The sequence below is a fragment of the Paroedura picta genome, chromosome 1 (genome assembly GCF_049243985.1).
Source record: "Paroedura picta isolate Pp20150507F chromosome 1, Ppicta_v3.0, whole genome shotgun sequence".
NCBI classification, from domain to species: domain Eukaryota; kingdom Metazoa; phylum Chordata; class Lepidosauria; order Squamata; family Gekkonidae; genus Paroedura; species Paroedura picta.
Window position 1 is genome coordinate 201786563 of NC_135369.1, and position 19673 is coordinate 201806235.

A 19673-nucleotide genomic window follows, 5' to 3' on the forward strand; every position below is an offset into this window, starting at 1 on the left:
GAGGAGATAACTGTGATAATTCGCCATTTTTTAAAGGAATGAGCCTTAATTGGAATGAAACTGCAGGAGAAAGACTTTTTTTATACCCTCCTTTTCACTACTCAAAGGAGTCCCAAAGTGGCTAACTAACACCTATTCCCCACAACAGACACCCTGTGAGGTCGGTGGGGCTGAGAGAGCTCTAGAAGAACTGCTCTGTGAGAACAGCTCTAAGAGAACTCACCAGCCCAAGGTATCTCAGCTGGCTGCATGTCAAAGCAGTTGAACTGAAACAGCTTCCAGTTTCCCCCTTGCAAAATAGCATCCTTTTGCTTTGCCTCGAAAGTGCAATGAAGTCCATTGTCTTAGCCCTTCACACATACCTAACTAAACCAGATTAGAAGAAGTCAACTGGACAGATTAGGGCTAAAAGTGCACATTACCCTCGTACAGATATTGACCGCCAGGAAGTTAAGCCTTGCAATTCTCCCACAGGCATGTTCTGGGAATGCTGGAAGGCAATGCGAAAGGGGAGGGGAAGCAAGGAACTCCCCCACTGTTTGACAGGTCACTTATGGACCTTTGGCGCCATGTAACATGTGCAAATAAGGGTAGGGGCATATGTGAGGAAAGCCAAACCCATTCTTCTTTGAAGGACTGAAGAATTCTGGAGAATGAGAAAACAGGAGCATCTCCCATCTACCCACCCCATTCTGTAGGGTCCAGGTTTGGGGCAAATTGAAAGTATAACAGGTGGAAGGGGTTAACCATCCTGTCGCTGCAATGGCTGGGGTCAGGCAAATATATTCCTCACTGTGCAGCCCAATATGTGCTTCCCAATGAGTTCTTTCTAAGTTTGTCCAGAGTCTTGGCGGTCTGCTCCCACTGCAGTTTGAAGGTCTCCTTGTGCAATGGTTCATCAGGGGTAGTCAAACCTGTGGTCCTCCAGATGTCCATGGACTACAATTCCCATGAGCCCCTGCCAGCATTTGCTGGCAGGGGCTCATGGGAATTGTAGTCCATGGACATCTGGAGGACCACAGGTTTGACTACCCCTGGGGTTCACTGTCCCCTCTCCGGTCCTAACTAGCTTTCAACTAGTACTGTTGAAATGACACTAGTAAAGCATGACTCCCTGGATGTGAATGGGAGAAACATCCACAGTGTGAACATATCAGTTAAGGTTTCTTTTGCCTAGCTTCCCCTCTCACCTGTAGGTATTCCGCTGCCTACAAAGGCTTTGACTGAACTTCAGGTTCTGCCTTCATCTCAGCGTGGTGTTCCGTATTGCAGATCCCACCGTATCGAGTCACAATGAGCAAGGAGTGAGTGCGAGGAGGGTAGGATACGCTGCCCCCAAGCAACTGTTCCACATCCCTGAGCTTAAATAACTGGTATTTATCCAAGCAATTGTAATAAAGTCTGCATCCCGATGACATTCTGGGATTGGTTTGCTGAAATAATGGACCTAAAATCCCTGAGGGGTAAGAGTGATGTTTCTTTGTGGTTTTAAGTTTCAGCTGTAACTTCTCTTCTAAATCAGTGATCCCCAACCTTTTTATCACCGGGGACCACTCAGCGCTGGGGACCACTCACCTGGGACCACTCAACGCCTTTTACTGAGGCCCGGTGGAAGGGGGGGAGTAGTTTACTCCTCTACTCTCAACCACTGCCCTAACGCTCTCTGATCGCTATGGTAATGTTTAAACATCCCTTCAAAATAAGATACAGACACGCCACAACAATGAAGTGTGTTGTAAAGGGCTGGGGGGGATGAAGTAAAGGGCCAGGGGGGGGGGAGAAGGAGTCCTTCGGGGCCCACCTCCAATTAGTCGAAGGACCACATGTGGTCCGCCGCCCACAGGTTGGGGATCGCTATTCTAAATAACCTGGTTCAAAACTAATATCTAAGCAGTGCAAAAACCACAGACTTGCTTAAAACTGAATTTATGACCCTCTTATAAAAGTCTGCTTTTATTGTAAATGAACTGTTGGGCTGTTATTGTTGCATATTGACTATGTTGTATGTTGACTCGTTCCATGTATCCTCCTATGATGTTGTATGTAACCCGCCCTGAGCCATATGGAAGGGCGGTATAGAAATAAAATAAAATAAAAAACAAAGCACTGCTTTCCTTGAAGCACCATGCAGGGAGCATCATAGTACAAGAGTCCAGATAATTATGTAGTCTTTTGCTATCGGGGTGCCAATAGCATCTCTGGCATCATTCACTGATTTGCCTTAGTCAGCCTTTCTCAACTTTTTTACAGTGAGATCTGTGCCCTAAAATAGCTAACATGGGTTATTCAAACCCATAGGACCAAGTGTAATGTATTAAATTTTTAATATTGGTCTGACAAGGCCTGTCGAGGGACTGGAGACTCTGACCCATCTATCATTAATGACATGCCCTGTCTGTTGGCTACTTCAGTGTGAGTGGATATAATTGACAAGGATAGGATGAGCAGCAGTCTAATTCAGTGGTCCCCAACCTCCTTTTTATCACCAGGGACCGGTCAACGCTTGATAATTTTACTGAGGCCTGGGGGGGGGGTAGTCTTTTGCCGAGGGAGCCAGCAGCAGAGTGGCAGGGCAGCCCCTAGGCAGCAGCTGGGAAGGGGGATGAGGAGGAGCTGTGGCCCTGTACCCTGATCCACGAACCGGTACCGGTCTACGGACCGGGGGTTGGGGACAGCTGGGCTAACTTATTTCGTATCTCGAGTTCTGTCTGCAATGCTAGTGTTGCAGCAAATAAAATTCATCCATACAAAGACAGCCAGAAGAAAACTTGTGAAATGTCAAATACGTTCGTATTAAATTTAGGACCCCAGCATGATCAGGATGACCAATTCCTGCCACTGTAGGTATTCTAAGACATCCCCAATCTAAACCTCACCAGGTGGAGAGCTGTCCATGACAATGAGGCTACATTAAACTTCTTCACCTTCAGATTACTATTCTGCTAACCTTCACCAATGCCCAAAATTGACAGTATGGCTCACTGGATGAGTAGGGCTTGACACTGAGACAGTCTTGATATTTGGCATGGTGGCCATGAAGTTCTGAGCTGTTTCTGAAAGAGGAACCTGGCAGGTGCCAGTATGGCTACCCATGTCTCCGCCTATCCTCCTACCCGATCTCATTAACACAATTCCATCAATACTCGGGGTTCTCAAAGTAGGCAGTATGCCCCCCTAATGGGCAGTGGAAGGATCCAGGGGGGTGGTGAGAAATGCTAGGGGCGGTAGGGGGCAGTGAGGAATTTGGAGGTGTAAGGGGGCAGCAGTCTGACTTTTTCTGCTGCATTTTCCTACATTTCAAAAGTGGCTTGTCGTTGACTGCCTCCAGTTTAGGAATTCCCAACCAAGGATCCTTGGATCCCCAGGATCTGTCTGTCTGTCTGTCTGTCTGTCTCTCTCTCTCTCTCTTCCCTCCCTCCCTCCCTCCCTCCCTTGCAGCAGGAGCCATAGCAGGTAATCAGGGCTGGTTTGTGGTTTGGCAGGGCTCTCTGTGTCTCTCTTTCACACACTGGCTCCTCCAGCGTCTGAGAGCAAAGTGGCTAGCGTCCAGGGAGGGAGGGCAGGAGCTATAGGCGCAGGACCAATCAGGATGTGGCCAGCTTTGCTGGCCGCACCCTGATTGGCCCTATTCCGAGTCGGACAGCCAGGACACTCTCTACCCACAGGGCTGTTTCACAATATTAAAGGCCCTGGCTATGGTTGAGGCCAGATGTGTTTCTTTGGGGCCAGGGGTCCTCAGCTGTTGTCATTCCCTGAATGTCCTGCCCTTTGGGGAATGTATTCAGAGAGGCGGTCCTTTAGATATGCAGACTGGAATTCTTGTTTCACCCCCAAGCATGCACTGTCCACCAACTGGTCACCACCTTTCTTTTGGCTTGTAAAGTAAAATGGCTGTGCGTCTTGGGTTTGTGCGCACCTCAGCTGGCAGTTTTGTTCTTGCTGCGTTGTGTTTCTCTCCGTGAAAAGCCTTGATCTGGACAATGGTTGGTTTTACTAGAGGAAGCACGAGGGGCTCAGAGTCTCCTGTGGCTTCTAGCCGGCTCTTCATTGTCACCGTTGTCACTTTTTTTCTGTTCAGTTTCATTCCTTTGGAGGGGGGGGAGGGAACCCTCTTGCCTAAAAACAGTTGCGTGTTATTCTTAGCCTGTAAACAGTCAGATTACCCCGCCCCTGAAGCTCAGACAGACCAGAGGAGAAACTAACATTTTAAAGAGGGAAACTGCGTGTTTAACGTATAGGCCAGGGGTAGTCAAACTGCGGCCCTCCAGATGTCCATGGACTACAATTCCCATGAGCCCCTGCCAGCAAATGCTGACAGGGGCTACTGGGAATTGTAGTCCATGGACATCTGGAGGGCTGCAGTTTGACTACCCCTGGTATAGGCCTTGTTCAAAATGTGTTGTGCGGAGGAACCGGTTTTGAATAGCGCTGGACATTGAAGGGTTAAATGGCCTCTGCATTCCTCACATGCTCCCCAGGCGAATTGAAGCTGCCATCTACATTTTGTCTGCATGAACCGTCAGTGGCTCTTTCTGCCAGTGGAATAGAAAAGGGGAAGGGAAGGGGATTGGGCAAAAGCCACCACTCTTAATCCACCCCCAGCAGCACTGGCCTCTTGCTCAACTTGTGTATGTGTCTCCTATATAATTGTTCTGGGGGCAGGGAAAAGATGGGGGAGAGTAACATGTGTAAACTGAGTGTAAGGAGTAGGAGAGATGTGGCCAAGTGTCACCCCGTCTTGACTGCTCCCTTCCTTCCTCTTGCCCATATGAACACATTTTAACTATTTTCTTCGGTGTTTCTGTGTAATGATATCTGCCAGGGGAAATGCAACGCACGAGTCTGTGGTTCCAGGAAGGCTTTATGCTGCAATACTTGTCTTTACCTCAACAATGGTCCACAGTGAAAATACAAAAAACCCAAAATTCAATCTGTATGTAAGGCCAGAAATCTATCCATAAATGCTACCAGTATCGGTACGGATTTTTGGGGGTGTTATTTGCACTTGTCACTTTAATTGCATATTCCTTGTTGATTGTGTGTTGAATATGAATTGATGATTTTTGATAGATAAATGTGTAGCGATACATTTCTTGACTTGTTAGGTTCCCAAAGGTTCTGTCTTGTGTTTTCTGCCACAAGCAAACAGTGGCTGCTCTTCTGACAGGAGAAAGAGTTATCAGGTAACACCCCGAGGATACAGAAATTTCCCAAATCAACAGGATTCCCAAATCAACAGCACCTTAAACACCAACATGATAATTCCATGGTATTCCCCCAGTAGCTTTTGACATCAGACATTTAGTCTGTGTCTTGGATGCATTTTCCACACTGTCCTAAATTTTTTCTCAGGTGCAGCTACCTAATTTCTGCTTCTCTCTCTCTCCCCTTTTTGCTTCTGCACTTGGAATTATATTTAGACAGGTTGAGGAACTATTGCAAATAAAACCTGCTTGCTTCCAGTGTCAGGGCAGGATGGGGCCTTCATCAACCTCTTCTGTGTGGTTTTTCCAGATGGAGAAAAGAAGGTTCCTTTGTCTAAGAAAGATAAAATGAAGCTACGCAAGGAGAGATGGCTACAGAGTAAGTCTGTTTTGCTTCTGCTAGGCATTTGGGGTGGGGTGGTCTGGAAGGCCCTTCCCTATGAAGCTTTGCCAGTTGTGAACGCTCAAGTGTGCCAGCTGGTACTTCTCCCACTTAAGCTCCCAGTCTGCTCTGGTTCTCTCCACAAACATTTGAAATGAAGTGTTTGTTTTGTGCCTTGTTTCCTCTGGGAGTAGTTCTGGATTGCATAAAGTCTCCCCCCCCCCCAATCTTATTGTTGTTACCACCCTGTGAGGTAGGTTATGCTGAGAGGGAGCGTGGTTTGCCCAAAGTTACGAGAGCCAGTGTGTGTGGCTAAGAGTGGTGGCCTCTAATCTGGAGAACTGGGTTTGATGCTCCACTTCTCCACATGCAGCCAGCTGGGTGATCTTGGGCCAGTCTCAGTTCTCTGAGAACTGTTCACGCAGAGCAGTTCTCTTAAAGTCCTCTCAGCTCTACTTACCTCACAGGGTGTCTGTTGTAGGAAGAGGAAGGGAAAGGGTGTTTATAAACCACCTTGGGACACTTTCAGGTAGTGGGACATAAAAACCTAACGCCTCCTCTGATGTGGTTTAGCAGAAACGGATTATTTCCTTGGCTGCCCTCTTAACAGTCTAACCCAGGGGTAGTCAAACTGCGGCCCTCCAGATGTCCGACTACAATTCCCAGGAGCCCCCTGCCAGCATTTGCTGGCAGGGGGCTCCTGGGAATTGTAGTCCATGGACATCTGGAGGGCCACAGTTTGACTACCCCTGGTCTAACCATTACAGCACTGTAAATTTTCCAGGAGCTCCATGTTAATATCATGAACAAACCGTGGTTGGTTTGTTGCTAGAATGAGCCAGGAAATCCTCAAGCCACCCACGTGCTCTTCTTCCTCCTCTTATGCCCTCTGCCCAGGCTGAAGGCATTTCAGTTTAGGTTTAACCTCGTCTTGTCTGAGAGGGGTAGAAAGGAACCAAGCCACTTGAAGAATATTCTTTCCTGAGTATTTTCCACAGCTTGGCAGAAATCAGTTGGTGCGTGTGTCTGATTATAGCCGAGATGGTGCACTTGGTGTAACATTGTCGACCGAGCCAATGAGATGACCACCCTGAACACCAGTGCACTAAGGTGCCGTGAAAAGGCTGTTAAATTAATGTTAGTCACTTTATAGAATGATTCCTTGTGAATGTACTTACTGTTTGTTTGCTTGTTTATGCTTTGATTTATATGACTGCCCCTCCCATCATACCAGCTCAGGGCAGTTTACAACAAAACAGTTATCACCGTAAAATGCATTTTGATTCCATTATACACTGGAATATGGGAGATAGTTTTGCTTTTCTGCTTTGGAGGAGGGGGCTGGTGGTAGACTACCATGCCGCTTCCCCCCCCCCTTTTTGCCAGTTGAGAATGTTTATCCTCACAACGAAGTGTGTGTGTGTGTTGCTGTCAAATCTCAGCCAATTTGTGGTGCCTCCATAGGGTTTTCAGGGCAAGAGATGTCCAAGGTTGGTTCGTCATTGCCCGCCTCAGCACAGCAACCCTGCCCTTCTTTGGAGGTCTCCCATCCAAGTCCTGACCACGGTCAACCCTGCTTAGCTTCTGCAATCTGATAAGATCAGGCTAGTCCAGGCTATCTAGGTTTGGGCATGGCACATGTTACATCAGGTGTCTTCCATTCTGAGCAGTGAGAATTGAATGTTAAAAAAAAAATCCTGCGAAGCTTCAGACGCTGCATGCAAGCAACATAGCTCATTCCCCCCAGAAAAGATTTCATAGGAAAAGAATTCGGAATCGGGTACGTGCAAACTTGAAGCCAGTGACATTTTTGGGAGGCTTTTGAGCCTTGCTTTGCAGAACCAGACCAAAAAAAGAAGTGTGGCTGAAGGGAAAGCTTTGCCAATCTCGCCTTCCGAGGCAAAAGTGTATACAATCCATATTTTGCAGAGGCATCCATTAAAAGCCCCAAATGACAGGTCAGCTGGAAGAGCCTGGGATGTTATAGATTCAAATGTCAAACGTCATAACTGAGGAATGAACAGACCTCGTGGAGTAAACAGGGTGGTAATAATGAAGTCAGACCTCCAGACATCATGCTGCAAAGCCAGTTGGAATGCCAGGAAATATGCCATTGCATAACCTACAAAGACAGCGTGGAATTTTAATTTCATTCCGTGCAATGCAAATATAATCCTATTGTGTTTATGGAGTTGAGCTTTGAGAGCTTTGAACTGCATCCTGGGCTAAGTATAGATTAACACCAATGCCCTGGTTTGGAAGAGTCGAGGCTGGTCCAGTCTTGTCAGATCCTGGAAGCTAAGCAAGATCATCTCTGGCTAGATTTGGATCAGGCTTTCTCAACCAGTGTTTTGTGAAACACTGGAGTTTCTTGACGGCCCTGGAAGGGCTTCCCAAATGGGCGGGAGTTTAATTTTTATGTATGTTTAACAATTGTTGAACATTCATCGGGTGATATGACCATATATGTCGACCCCACCTCCCAAAATGGCCGCTAATGTGCCTGGAGGGGGTGGGAGGGGAGAGGCCCCAGGTAAGCATGTACACAACTATGTTTCCCAACCATACTCTGCACGATTGCACCATTTCTGGGGTTTCTCACAGCCTGAAGAAGTTGAGAATGGCTGATTCGGATGCAAGGCTTCTAAGGCAGAGGTGGCCAAACTGTGCCTTTCCCGACATCCATGGACTACAATTCCCATGTGCCATGGACATCTGGCAAGCCACAGTTTGGCATGGCTTGGCCATGGACATCTGGCAAGCCACAGTTTGACTACCCCTGCTCTAAGGAATACCAGGCAATGGCAAAATCACTTGCCTTGAAAACCCCACCGAGGCTGGTTATAGAATGCTGTGACTTGACAGCTAAAGGTCGGTATGCATATTGCAGGGGGCGTACAAGCGGAAAAGAGAAAATGTTATAAAGAAGAAAGATTTGAAAACCGTTTTCCTCCCATTTCTCAGAAATAGAAGATATTAAGCTAGCAAAAAAACTACAAAAAGCAGAGGCAAAGAGAAAAGCTACCCCAGTTGTCGGAGATATGAATCCGTTGATGGAAGCTTTGCCCGAGCTCTCGGACCTGGTAACCTTCAGCAAGTTCTCCAAACAGCCTAAGACGTACGTTCGCCTATTATGTCAAAATGTTCCCCCCCCCCTTTAATTTAGGTCATTTGTGGTGTTTGGTTAAGTAAGCTTTGAAGGCAAAATAATTCCAGAGGGCTCACCGTTCAGTTCTGCAAAATTTAAAAAGGGAAGAAATCCAGTGGCTTCTTGAAGGCCGACGTTTCCTTCAGTTATGAGCTTTCATGAGTCAGAGTTCAGTTCTTCAGAAGCTGTGAGCCGTGACTCACACAAGCCCATGCTGGAAACCTTAGAGCAGGGGTAGTCAAACTGCGGCCCTCCAGATGTCCATGGACTACAATTCCCAGGAGCCCCTGCCAGCTGGCAGGGGCTCCTGGGAATTGTAGTCCATGGACATCTGGAGGGCCGCAGTTTGACTACCCCTGCCTTAGAGTTTCTCCTTTAGATGCCACTGGACTTGTGTTTTCTTTTGACTCCAGAACCCTTCCGTAGCCTGACTGGGCTGTGGACGAGGACCAAGAAGTTATTTTCTTTGAGATTTCTTGATAGAGCCAGGGCTTCATGGCTGCTTCCACCAGGTGAACTTGTCCACTGGGAATGAACTTGCCTGCCAGGGAAAGTTTCCAAGGCCGGATGACTTATAAATTAATGCAAAAGCATACGAGGGTATTAACTACAAACGAAGCACAGGGTTTCATACCCTGATGCCTTCAGAGAAATTTCTTTGAAGCAGATCTGGATGATAGACATGTTTCTCCATCTGGACTATTAAAGATCATCGGAAAGAACATTTGTGTACTCCCCCACTTCTATCTAGGGTTGCCAGGTCTGGGTTGGTAAAGTCCTGGGGAATTGGGGGGTGGGGTTGGGAAGAGGGACTTCAGTAAATACCATAGAGCAGGGGTAGTCAAACTGCGGCCCTCCAGATGTCCATGGACTACAATTCCCAGAAGCCCCCTGCCAGCATTCGCTGGCAGGGGGCTCCTGGGAATTGTAGTCCATGGACATCTGGAGGGCCGCAGTTTGACTACCCCTGCCATAGAGACTAACTTCCAAAGCAGGCATTTTCTCCAGGGGGACTGTTCTCTGTCACTTGAAGACCAATAGTAATTCTGGGATACCTCCAGCTATTACCTGGAAGTTGGCAGCCCTACCTCCATCCTAGACCACCTCACCCTAGCATCTGACCGTGTTATGAGTCTTGGTAGCTGCAATGACTGCTTTTGGTGTAGTGGTTAGGAGTGCGGACTTCTAATCTGGCATGCCAGGTTTGATTCTGCGCTCCCCCACATGCAACCAGCTGGGTGACCTTGGGCTTGCCACGGCACTGAGAAAACTGTTCTGACTGGGCAGTGATATCAGGGCTCTCTCAGCCTCACCCACCTCACAGGGTGTCTGTTGTGGGGAGAGGAATGGGAAGGCGACTGTAAGCCGCTTTGAGCCTCCTTCGGGTAGGGAAAAGCAGCATATAAGAACCAACTCTTCTTCTTCTTCTTCCTCTTCCTCTTCTTCTTCTTCTTCCTCTTCCTCTTCTTCTTCTTCTTCATCAGGCTGTCCAGAAACCTGGATAGGATGTGCACCACACAGTGAAGCTTAGCGAACACTTAGCAAATACGCACCAGGCCGAAGCAGCGTTTGCATGAGATGTAGTTTTTTCATTCAATAGAAATGTGTACTCTAGGGATCTCTCTGTGGGCCAGTCTAGTTCCTAATTGGTACTCAAACAGTGATCTTGAAATTCAACGTCCGACAACCCGGCCTGTGAGTTTTTACGTAGCCTTTGATAAAATGAGCTCATGGTGTTCGGGGTAGCTTTTTCAAATCTTAAGCTTTGCGTTTTACTTTAAGCCATCTTATGGGCAGACTTTATTCAGCCTTCTGAACGCCGCGCACAGCTTTCCTGCCGTTACCCTTTGATACAAATTCTGTTGAAATCATTACAATCCAAAAAGTCTAATTTCCTTTGATTTTTTCTTTTCTTTTCATCGTGTCTGAAAATGGCGTGCTTTGTTCAGGATCGTAAGAAATGCTGTTTGATGCAGCAGGTTTATTATTCTGCCTATGTTTTTAAGCAGAATGGTTTCCTGCGTGATTCAAATCTCATTGTTGATTACAGCTTCCCTTCTCTCTGTTCCCCACTGGATTTGAACCTTTATTGGGGGGGGGGGGGATGTGCACTACTCTTTCTAGGAAAACCCTATGACCTCTGGTTGAAGTGGAAGCAGCCCAGATATAACCTCAGACCATGGGTGTTTGAGGAATAACAAAACAGACCCTTTATTTTCTGCCATCATAAAGCCAATTTGCCTGTTTTTTGTGTTGGACTCCTTCAAGAAAAGCTAAAAATACCATTAGATTCAGGTGGGTAGCCATGTGGGTCTAAAGTAGCAGAACAAAATTTGAGTCCAGTGGCACCTTTGAGGCCCACCCCTTCCCATCCCCTCCAGGCCCTTCACTGGCCATTTTGGGAGGGGAGGCATGGGTCAGCATTACCATATACGGTCACATCACCTGATAAGTGTTTAACAAATTTAAAAAATATATTTTAAAATTCTCTCTCACTTATTCAGGGACCCTTTCCAGGATTCTCAAGAAAACTCAGGGTTTCATGAGAAAGCCAGCACGGGACCCTAAGCGCTAGACCATTTTTAATGTGAGATATGCATGGGTGCATTCATCGTCAGCAAGACGTGATGTTTAATCTGCATTCACACAGACACATGAAGCTTGCCTTATAATGAATCAGACTGTAGGTCCATCCCAATCAGTATTGTGTACTCAGACCGGCAGCAGCTCTGCGGGGCCTCAGGCAAGGACCTTTCGCATCCCTACTGCCTGATCCCTTTAACTAGAGAGGTCAGGAACTGAACCTGGCACCTTCTGCATGCCAAGCAGATGCACCATCGCTGAGCCACAGCGCCCCTCCCCACAGAACTTCTGACCTCATTGAGCTTGTGGTTCGTATTGGTATGTAACCCCGTCTAGTTCACTCAAGCCCCAAAGCCAAATCGGGAAGCGTGCGCTGAATTCTCTTGTCTGGGAGTCGATGCTCCCTTAGCTCAGAGCAACAGCCATTACTTTTTGCAGCGGCGGACCTGTCGTACGACTCCATTCCCACTGCGCATGAACACTTGTGCTCTGGTTGTGTGTGCGTGGCTTTTTAAAACACAGCAGGTTTGTCTAGACCAGGGGTAGTCAAACTGCGGCCTTCCAGATGTCCATGGACTACAATTCCCATGAGCCCCTGCCAGCATTCGCTGGCAGGGGCTCATGGGAATTGTAGTCCATGGACATCTGGAGGGCCCGGAGTTTGACTACCTCTGGTCTAGACTTAGAACGATTGCACAAAAAAGTGGGATCCTGCTCCCAGTGATTTGTCGGCTTTTGTTCATAGAGGATTAGATTTTCCAGAAATTTGATCGCCCCAGCAGGAGAGGAGAGCGTGCAGGCAAGGTTCATTTATAATGAATGAAGTCTGCACAGTGTAAAAAAAAAAAATGAGGAATGCCATTCGTTGCGAATGAGTGAAACGGAGGAGGAGGCAGTTCTGTGCCGGCAAAGCTTGGAGCAGAAGTTTCGAGGAGTGATTCGGATGGCTTATTCCGATGTGCTTGCCTGTTTCTTACCTTGAATCGTGTACATTTGGTGTTGAATATTTCAGGGTTTCCTAGCCCTTTGGAGTCCACTCATATGTAGTTAACATATGAACTTTGGGCAGCCTTTTAGCAAGCCTTTTAGAGGATGGGGCAGAGTTGTTCTCTCTTGTCCTGGAGGGATGGACCAGAACCAATGGGATGAAATTAATGCAAAAGAAATTCCGTCTAAACATCCAGAAGAAGTTCCTGACAGTTAGAGTGGTTTCTCAGTGGAACAGGCTTCCTCGGGAGGTGGTGGGTTCTCCATCTTTGGAAATTTTTAAACAGAGGCTGGATAGCCATCTGATGGAGAGGCAGGTTATGGGTTATGAGTGTCCTGCATTGTGCGGGGGGCTGGACTTATATAACCCAGGAGGTCCCTTCCAACTCTGTGATTTGATCAGTAATTCCAGTGGCACCTTGGTTTAAAAGCTAAATGGCGCTTATGCCAACGATCCTCCTACCACGATCTGAGATGCTACCTACATTTAAGGGTTCTGATCCACTAAAGCTCAAAGAGTCTCAGGGACAACTTAACTGCAGTGGGAGAGAGGAGTACCCATAATCCTTTAGTCCACTGGTTCTCAACCTTCCTTATGCCATGACCCTTTAATACAGTTTAATACAGTTATGCAAGTGTTCTTTCACAGAAATTAAACCGAAACTGACCAATGGTGTGAAGATCCATTGTTCATGATTGTATATACATTTTTTTTTCTGGGGTTTCTCAGTTCATCTCTGCCTCTTTCCCACCATGCTGATCTCACTCTTTTCCACTGCTCCAGACAGACAAATGCTCTATCTCGATCTGTCCCACAAGGCTGTTGTGTAGATGGCACACCCCCCCCCCCAGCCAAGCTGCTTGCCCTGCCGCGACCCCTGTGAAAGGGTCCCAACCCCCAGGTTGAGAACCACTGCTTTAGTCATTTCCTAGGGTGTGGTGGAAGTTAATAAGCGGGAGCAGGCTGGCCATTCGTCTTACAGGGATATTTCCCCCTGGGCAGCTGCTCTAGAGGGCTGCAGGCAAGCTGAGCCTCAGCAAACTCTACCGGTGCCTCCAGGGGCCTCTTGGATCAGGTTCTTCATTGAGAATTGGTGTCAGCTCACCCATTGAAGAGTTTCACATTACTGTTCTGAATAAACAAATAAATTTTGTTGCTGGTCTGCTCTTGTGATAAGAGGTATGGGGACAGTGGTTATGTACAGCAAATCTCATTCAATTAATGAGCCACCTCCAAAGCACTGTGGGCATTTCAAACAATGCTGCTCCCTCCCTGCCCTTTTTTTGCTGAGCAATCTTCTTTGGAGTTTTTTTTTAAGTAAGTTGAGTGCTCTAGTGCTAAACCAGCATAGCCTTTCAGTGCTATAGCAGCACCATTGACTCAGTGGTGGTGCTATAGCACTGAAAGGCTATATTGGTTTAGTGCTACGGCGCTCAACTTAGAATATTTTCTTTTAAGTTCAGGGAAGATTGCCTGGTGAAAAAACGGCAGGGGGGAAAGCAGCTTTGTAGGAAGCATTGCAGTCATTTTAAACAGCACGCCACAGCAATTCAGAAGCGCAACAAAGTGGTAGAAAACGGAAAAGAGCAGCATCGCTCAAAAGTAGCTCTACAAGCATGTTTGCATGAGCAGATGAATAAATTTCACTACCGGCTGGTTACTAAAACAGGTCTGTCTTGAAAGGGCAGAAAAAAACCCATCAGCCACCAGTTACTAAAACGAAATACAAAGGCAGTTTGAAAATGGCCATTGTCTCCTTCCACCCCGCAAAGCCCTGTGTGGGCTGAGGTTACTCCCAGTGTCTGTTGTCAGTACTCGTGGGTCCAGGGGCCCCTAAAGTTCTGGCTTTGAGGGCTGCTCAGATAACCAGTTGTTCCGAGGCCCTGTTCGTTTTCCAGTCTGCCTCTGTTCATTGAGGTTTGAGGAAGAGCGCTTATTCCCACCACAGTTGGCCTTGTGAGAGCGAAAAACACACTTGTTGTTACAAAGGACAGTATCCTGGGATAGGGTGAGGGTCACTACAAGGCCGCTGTTCGTTCTCCCCTGTCCCATTCCGCCCCTACACACACACACAAAGACACAGAGAGAGACTCTGAGGTCAAAACATCCTTCTCCCATGCTGTGCAGTTCAGTTTTTGGACCAAGGGTTTTGAACAGATGGGTGCCACCTCCACATTAGCCCCTGCAGAGGGTGGGGTGGGAGATACGGTTGCCAGCTCTAGATGGGGGATTTTGGGGTGGAGCCTGGAGAGGAACAGGGACCTCAGTGTGGGGTGCCATGGAGTCTGCCCTCCAAAGCATCCCATTTCTGGGAGGAAAACTGATCTCTGTAGTCTGGAGATGAACCAGCATTCTTGGGGGTCTCCAGGTCCCACCCAGATGCTGGCTTCCCTAGGCCAGAGGAGATGTGTTTGTCTGCATAACTGAAGGACATTTAACGCATATCTTTGGTTGACGACTACCATGTAGGGATGTGTGCTTTGGTGCGGCACAGTCACTTTGGTGATAACCAAGGCCCGAGGCAGTGCATAGGAGGTCAGTGCCATGGCGCGGAGAGGAGAGGCAGCAGAATCACCGCCCCTCCTCTCTGCGCTGTGACACTGGCCTCCTACACGCTGCCTCAGGCTTCGGTGATCTCCGGGGCAGCCGCGTCGAAACGCATATCCCTCCTACGTTCCTTCTGGAATAGTGAGGGAGAAATTAGCCACTGAGCCTCCGGGGAGGGCGGTATAGAAGTATGATAGATAGATAGATAGATAGATAGATAGATAGATAGATAGATAGATAGATAGATAGATAGATAGATAGATAGATAGATAGATAGATAGATAGATAGATAGATAGATAGATAGATAGATAGATAGATAGATAGATAGATAGATAGATAGATAGATAGATAGATAGATAGATAGATTGATTGATTGATTGATTGATTGATTGATTGATTCCCGCCGCTTGTGGAGTGGAGTGAACCTCTTGCAGCCAGAACTCTGGGAAGGCCAGTGACTCAGTGCCTGGTTGAGGATGGAGGGATGAAAAGGGGCGAGCCCCCACACTCGTTTGCCTTCTCTACTCAGATAACTCTTCTGTTCTTTTCTTCTTTGGATTGCCCGTTCGTCTGCGTGCTCTTCAGCCAGGCAAAGAAGGCGGTGACGAACTTCAGTCAGATGAAATCAGCCCAGAAGCGCAGAGTTCTGTAAGTACAGAGGCCAAGAGACGAGGGGAGACCCTTGTGGATAGCGAGGCCAGATGTCCGCCTTTGAGGCAGAAGCATTAGAGGAGATAAAAACAGGGCAATCCCGTGGCCTCGCTGGGTGGCAGCTGCCGTACCAGGCCTCGTGCCAGCGTTGTGTGATCCTTAAGATATTTATACCCATTGTGGCTCAGGGTGGCTTACGACCAACTCCAGTTTTAAAAACGTGCACGCTGCAATAAACCTCCCCCCGCCCCCACGAGCACCCCCACCGTGCCTGCAGTCTGCACCCCGTTAGAAGCCACAGAGAATGAATCAGGCTTGCTGTGGCTCCTAATAAAAGCTCCTGAGGCCGGCACCCCACAGGTCAGCCCATTGCACAGGGCGGAAGCTCCGTCACAGAAGCAACAACACGGGGCTGGAGCTGCCAAGCAGGCTGCATGAGGCAGGGGAGCAGCCTGTAGGGGGCAGTCTGAGCATTGTAATTGGTGCCCAGAACCATATCGGAAGAGGCAATACTTTAGATCAGGGGGAGTCAACCTGTGGTCCTCCAGATGTTCATGGACTACAATTCCCATGAGCCCCTGCCAGCGTTCACTGACAAGGGCTCATGGGAATTGTAGTCCATGAACATCTGTAGGACCACAAGTTGACTACCCCTGCTTTAGATCTCTCAATCCTGTCATCAGCTAGCAGTGGAGTCAACTTCCTGGGTGGCTCTCTGGAGAGCAGAGTGAAGGTAATCCCGATTGGTAAATGGGGTTAGGATCAAATTTCCCTCCAGGCCAGATTGGGCTGTGAGTCTTTCCATGGGCAGAGTGCAGGAGGCTGTCAGTTTCCCGCATTGTGTAGGAGGCTGGTCTAGATGACCCTTTGAGTCCCTTCCAGCACTATGTTTCTGCTCACTTTTCTCTACTTGGAGGAGTCTCAAAGCAGCTTATTACAAACCCCTTTCCCTCCCTCAACTCACAACAGACACCCTGTGAAGTGGGTGGGGCTGAGAGAGTTCTAAGAGAACTGCTCTGTAAGAAGAGCTCTAAGAGAACTGTGACTGGCCCAAGGTCACCCAGCTGGCTGCATGTGGAAGAGGAGGGGGGAATCAAACCTGGTTCTCCAGATCAGAGTTCGCCACTCTTAACACCACACTGGCTCTTTTATTCTCTCTCCAGTCAATATGCCATTATTTCCAATGTACATATATCCCACCTACTCTCACGTGTCCCGGGGAATAATGGATGGATTTACTTCATGTTGGGTGTCTTGCTGTGGGCGGGAGGTGGGGGAGGGAAGAAGTGTAGCTCCCCGGGTCCAGCATTAACCAAAATCAGCAAAACTTTGGGAAGGGCTGTGACTCAGTGGCAGAGGATCTCCTTGCTACACAGAAGGTCCCAGGTTCAATCCTGGGTATCTCCGGTTTAAAAATCTAGCAGTAGGTGATGCAGGAGACCTCTGCCTGGGACCTTGGAGAGCTGCAGCCAATTAAGGTAGACCGGAGTGGTCAAACTGTGGCCCTCCAGATGTCCATGGACTACAATTCCCATGAGCCCCTGCCAGCGAATGCTGGCAGGGGCTCATGGGAATTGTAGTCCATGGACATCTGAAGGGCCACAGTTTGACCACCCTTGAAGTAGACCATGCTGACCCTGAAGGACCAAGGGCCTCATTCAGGATAAGGCAGCTTCCGGTGTTCATCGTTGCCTTTGTGAAGCAAAGCCTTTTATGACACCAGGGTCTGACTCATTTGGATGCCTCCGTTGAACTGAGGAGCCTTAACATCAAATGGAGCCGCCCGCTAAATAGTAACGTAAAATTGTGGTTAAACTCCCAACAAGCTTGAGAGATTCACTCCGAGATGCTGAACCCTGGAGATAATCATTCTGACCCTGACCGTCTAGGAGGAACTTAATGCAAATACTATTGCTTACTAAAGCTAGTCCACAACACCTCCTTTTAAAATCCCAATCAGGTAAGTGGTTTGAGACAGCTCACAAGCGTGTGAGAGTGCTAAAAAAAAAAATCTATTAGGACACTTGAGTGATTTAAAACATAACCTATCCCTTTCTCTTAAAGCCAAGAGTATTAGAAAGTGAAATAGCTTTTAAAACCCTGGTTCAAAAGAAAAGAACCTTTTATTGCTGCTGGTTCGCTTGCTTATTTATTTATTTATTTATTTATTTATTTATTTATTTATTTATTTATTTATTTATATTTCTTGAATTTATCCCTCGCCTCTCCCCGGAGGCCTGAGGCGAGTTACAAGCATATAAAAACCCCATTAAAACCATACAATAAAACTTATAAAAACGAATCATATACAATTCCCCACATAATAAGAACAAGACAACATGCGACAAAACCACAGCTCATATCTACACTGCCCCTTAGTAACCCATTATAGAGGGTGGGGGGAGAACAGAGGGTGCCTGATGGACTACGGTACTGCCACTGTAAGGGGGTCCAGATTGACCATGCGGCCCAGCCTCATCCCATGACCTGGCGGAAGAGCTCGTTTTGCAGGCCCTGTGGAACGCTGAAAGCTTACAGTGTCCCCTGTTCTCCCGCCATATATGGCTTAAAGAAATGGCCGTCTCCAGGGATCGTTCAGTCCCAAGCTTTGTCTGGCAGCCTCCTCAAGGGCCTGCCCAGAGCCAGCTGCTCATCCTGCAGGAGCAAGGGGCACTGCCTGTCTCTGCCCCGCCCTCCTCATTGCTCTCTGCTCCATTCTCTTGGGCCTGGCTTCACTGTTGCTCGTCTGGCCAACCACAATGGCATTGTGCCAGCTGCACTCTTTTGTCTCCTTGCCCTGATCTTGAGTCTGTCCCGCAGCAGCCGGGATCTGGCCACATCCTCTTCGCTGCCCCCTGGTGCCTCACCCCTCACCTTTTCCTTGGGCAGGCAGCCTTCTTCCCCCTCAGCCCCATCCCAGAATTGCCCCCCTCGTTTCCTGCCTCCCTCGGAAGGTGGGATGTCTCAGCTCTTCCTGGCCAGCGAGCGAATCCATCCCAAGGCATTTCATTATCTGACTTCCACTTCGTTTCCTGGACAGACCAGCAGACTCCGAACCAAAAAACATTTGCCGACTCCTTGTTTTGTGCCAAGGGTTCTCCTGGCTCTCCAAGCCCAGTGGCCTTTGGGAGTCCATTTGTCCTTGGGAGTTTTCCCCTTCCTGCCCCAAGGATCTGATGATTTGTTTGCCCAGGGCCAAGCCCACTGTCCTCTAAAGTGGACTGCGCTAATGTGAAATTTGGCAATCTGCCTTTTCCACCCCAGGCCGAATTTGTTTGCTGGGTACGGGGGGGGGGGTGTGGACGGTCGCTTCTGAAGAGGTCAACCAAGGCAGTTCTTTCAGATCCATATTTTTTCTTCTGCCTCTTCTCTGGCTTCAGTCCCGTTTGTGCCATAAAAAATGTCCTCAGATCAAGCAAAAGGTGGCATTAGCTGTGGAAGGGCCATCCTGTTTCTCCCCCGGACCTGATTTCTCAGACAGGCAAGTGCCGTAGGAGGGGGCTAAATACTAAGAATGTGGCGGAAATAGCCGAAGACCGCCTGGGCTTGAGATGCTTCTGGCTCCTGGCTTCCCACAGAGTTTTAAAGCTGAGGCTAGATAGTCCTCTGACAGAAATGCTGATTTTATGAACTTAGGCAGATTGTGAGCAGATGGGCAGGAAGGGATGTGCCAGTGTTTGTCTCTTGTGGCCCTTCCTTGCATACCCAGGGAATTGCTGATTGCTACAGACCCTCCCTCCCTCTGTGTTACATCAAATTTTACTCAAAACAACTAGTTTGAGTCCAGGAGTACCTCATTGTGGGTCCCGACTTGTAATAATACGAACAGGCAAAGTGTGTGTGTGTGTGTGTGGGGGGATTGAAGCAATTTCTGTGCTATATAGTTCTCCAGAACCTCCAGGTGTTGAAACAGGTGTGCTTTTCTGTGCAAGAAAAAGTCAACCCAACAACCACCAAATCCAGTTTGCAAAACCATGGAAGTAGTCACGTATACTGGAGGGAGGAGTGACCTACCAGGTGACCTTGGGTCAGTCACGGTTCTCTCAGAGCTCTCTCATCCCCACCTGCCTCACAAGGCGTCTGTTGTGAGGAGTAGAAGGGAAGGTGATGGTCACCCTCTTTTAGACTCCTTCAGGTGGAGTCTCTTCTTCTACCTTGGTTCATGCCTA

At 48.1% G+C, this 19673-nt stretch overlaps 1 protein-coding gene and 1 long non-coding RNA gene across 3 annotated transcripts in view; one reads left to right on the forward strand and one right to left on the reverse strand.

The window, feature by feature from the left end:
- SLX9 (SLX9 ribosome biogenesis factor) overlaps nt 1–19673 on the forward strand; it is a 58738-nt gene that overhangs the window by 38328 nt on the left and 737 nt on the right. The window contains exons 3-5 of the mRNA XM_077316848.1: nt 5515–5583; nt 8551–8704; nt 15439–15501. Of these exons, the coding sequence (XP_077172963.1) occupies nt 5515–5583; nt 8551–8704; nt 15439–15501 (286 nt within the window). The remainder of the gene's footprint in view (nt 1–5514; nt 5584–8550; nt 8705–15438; nt 15502–19673) is intronic.
- Nucleotides 1–19673, reverse strand: part of LOC143827356 (uncharacterized) — a 93492-nt gene that overhangs the window by 23368 nt on the left and 50451 nt on the right. The window lies entirely within an intron of this gene.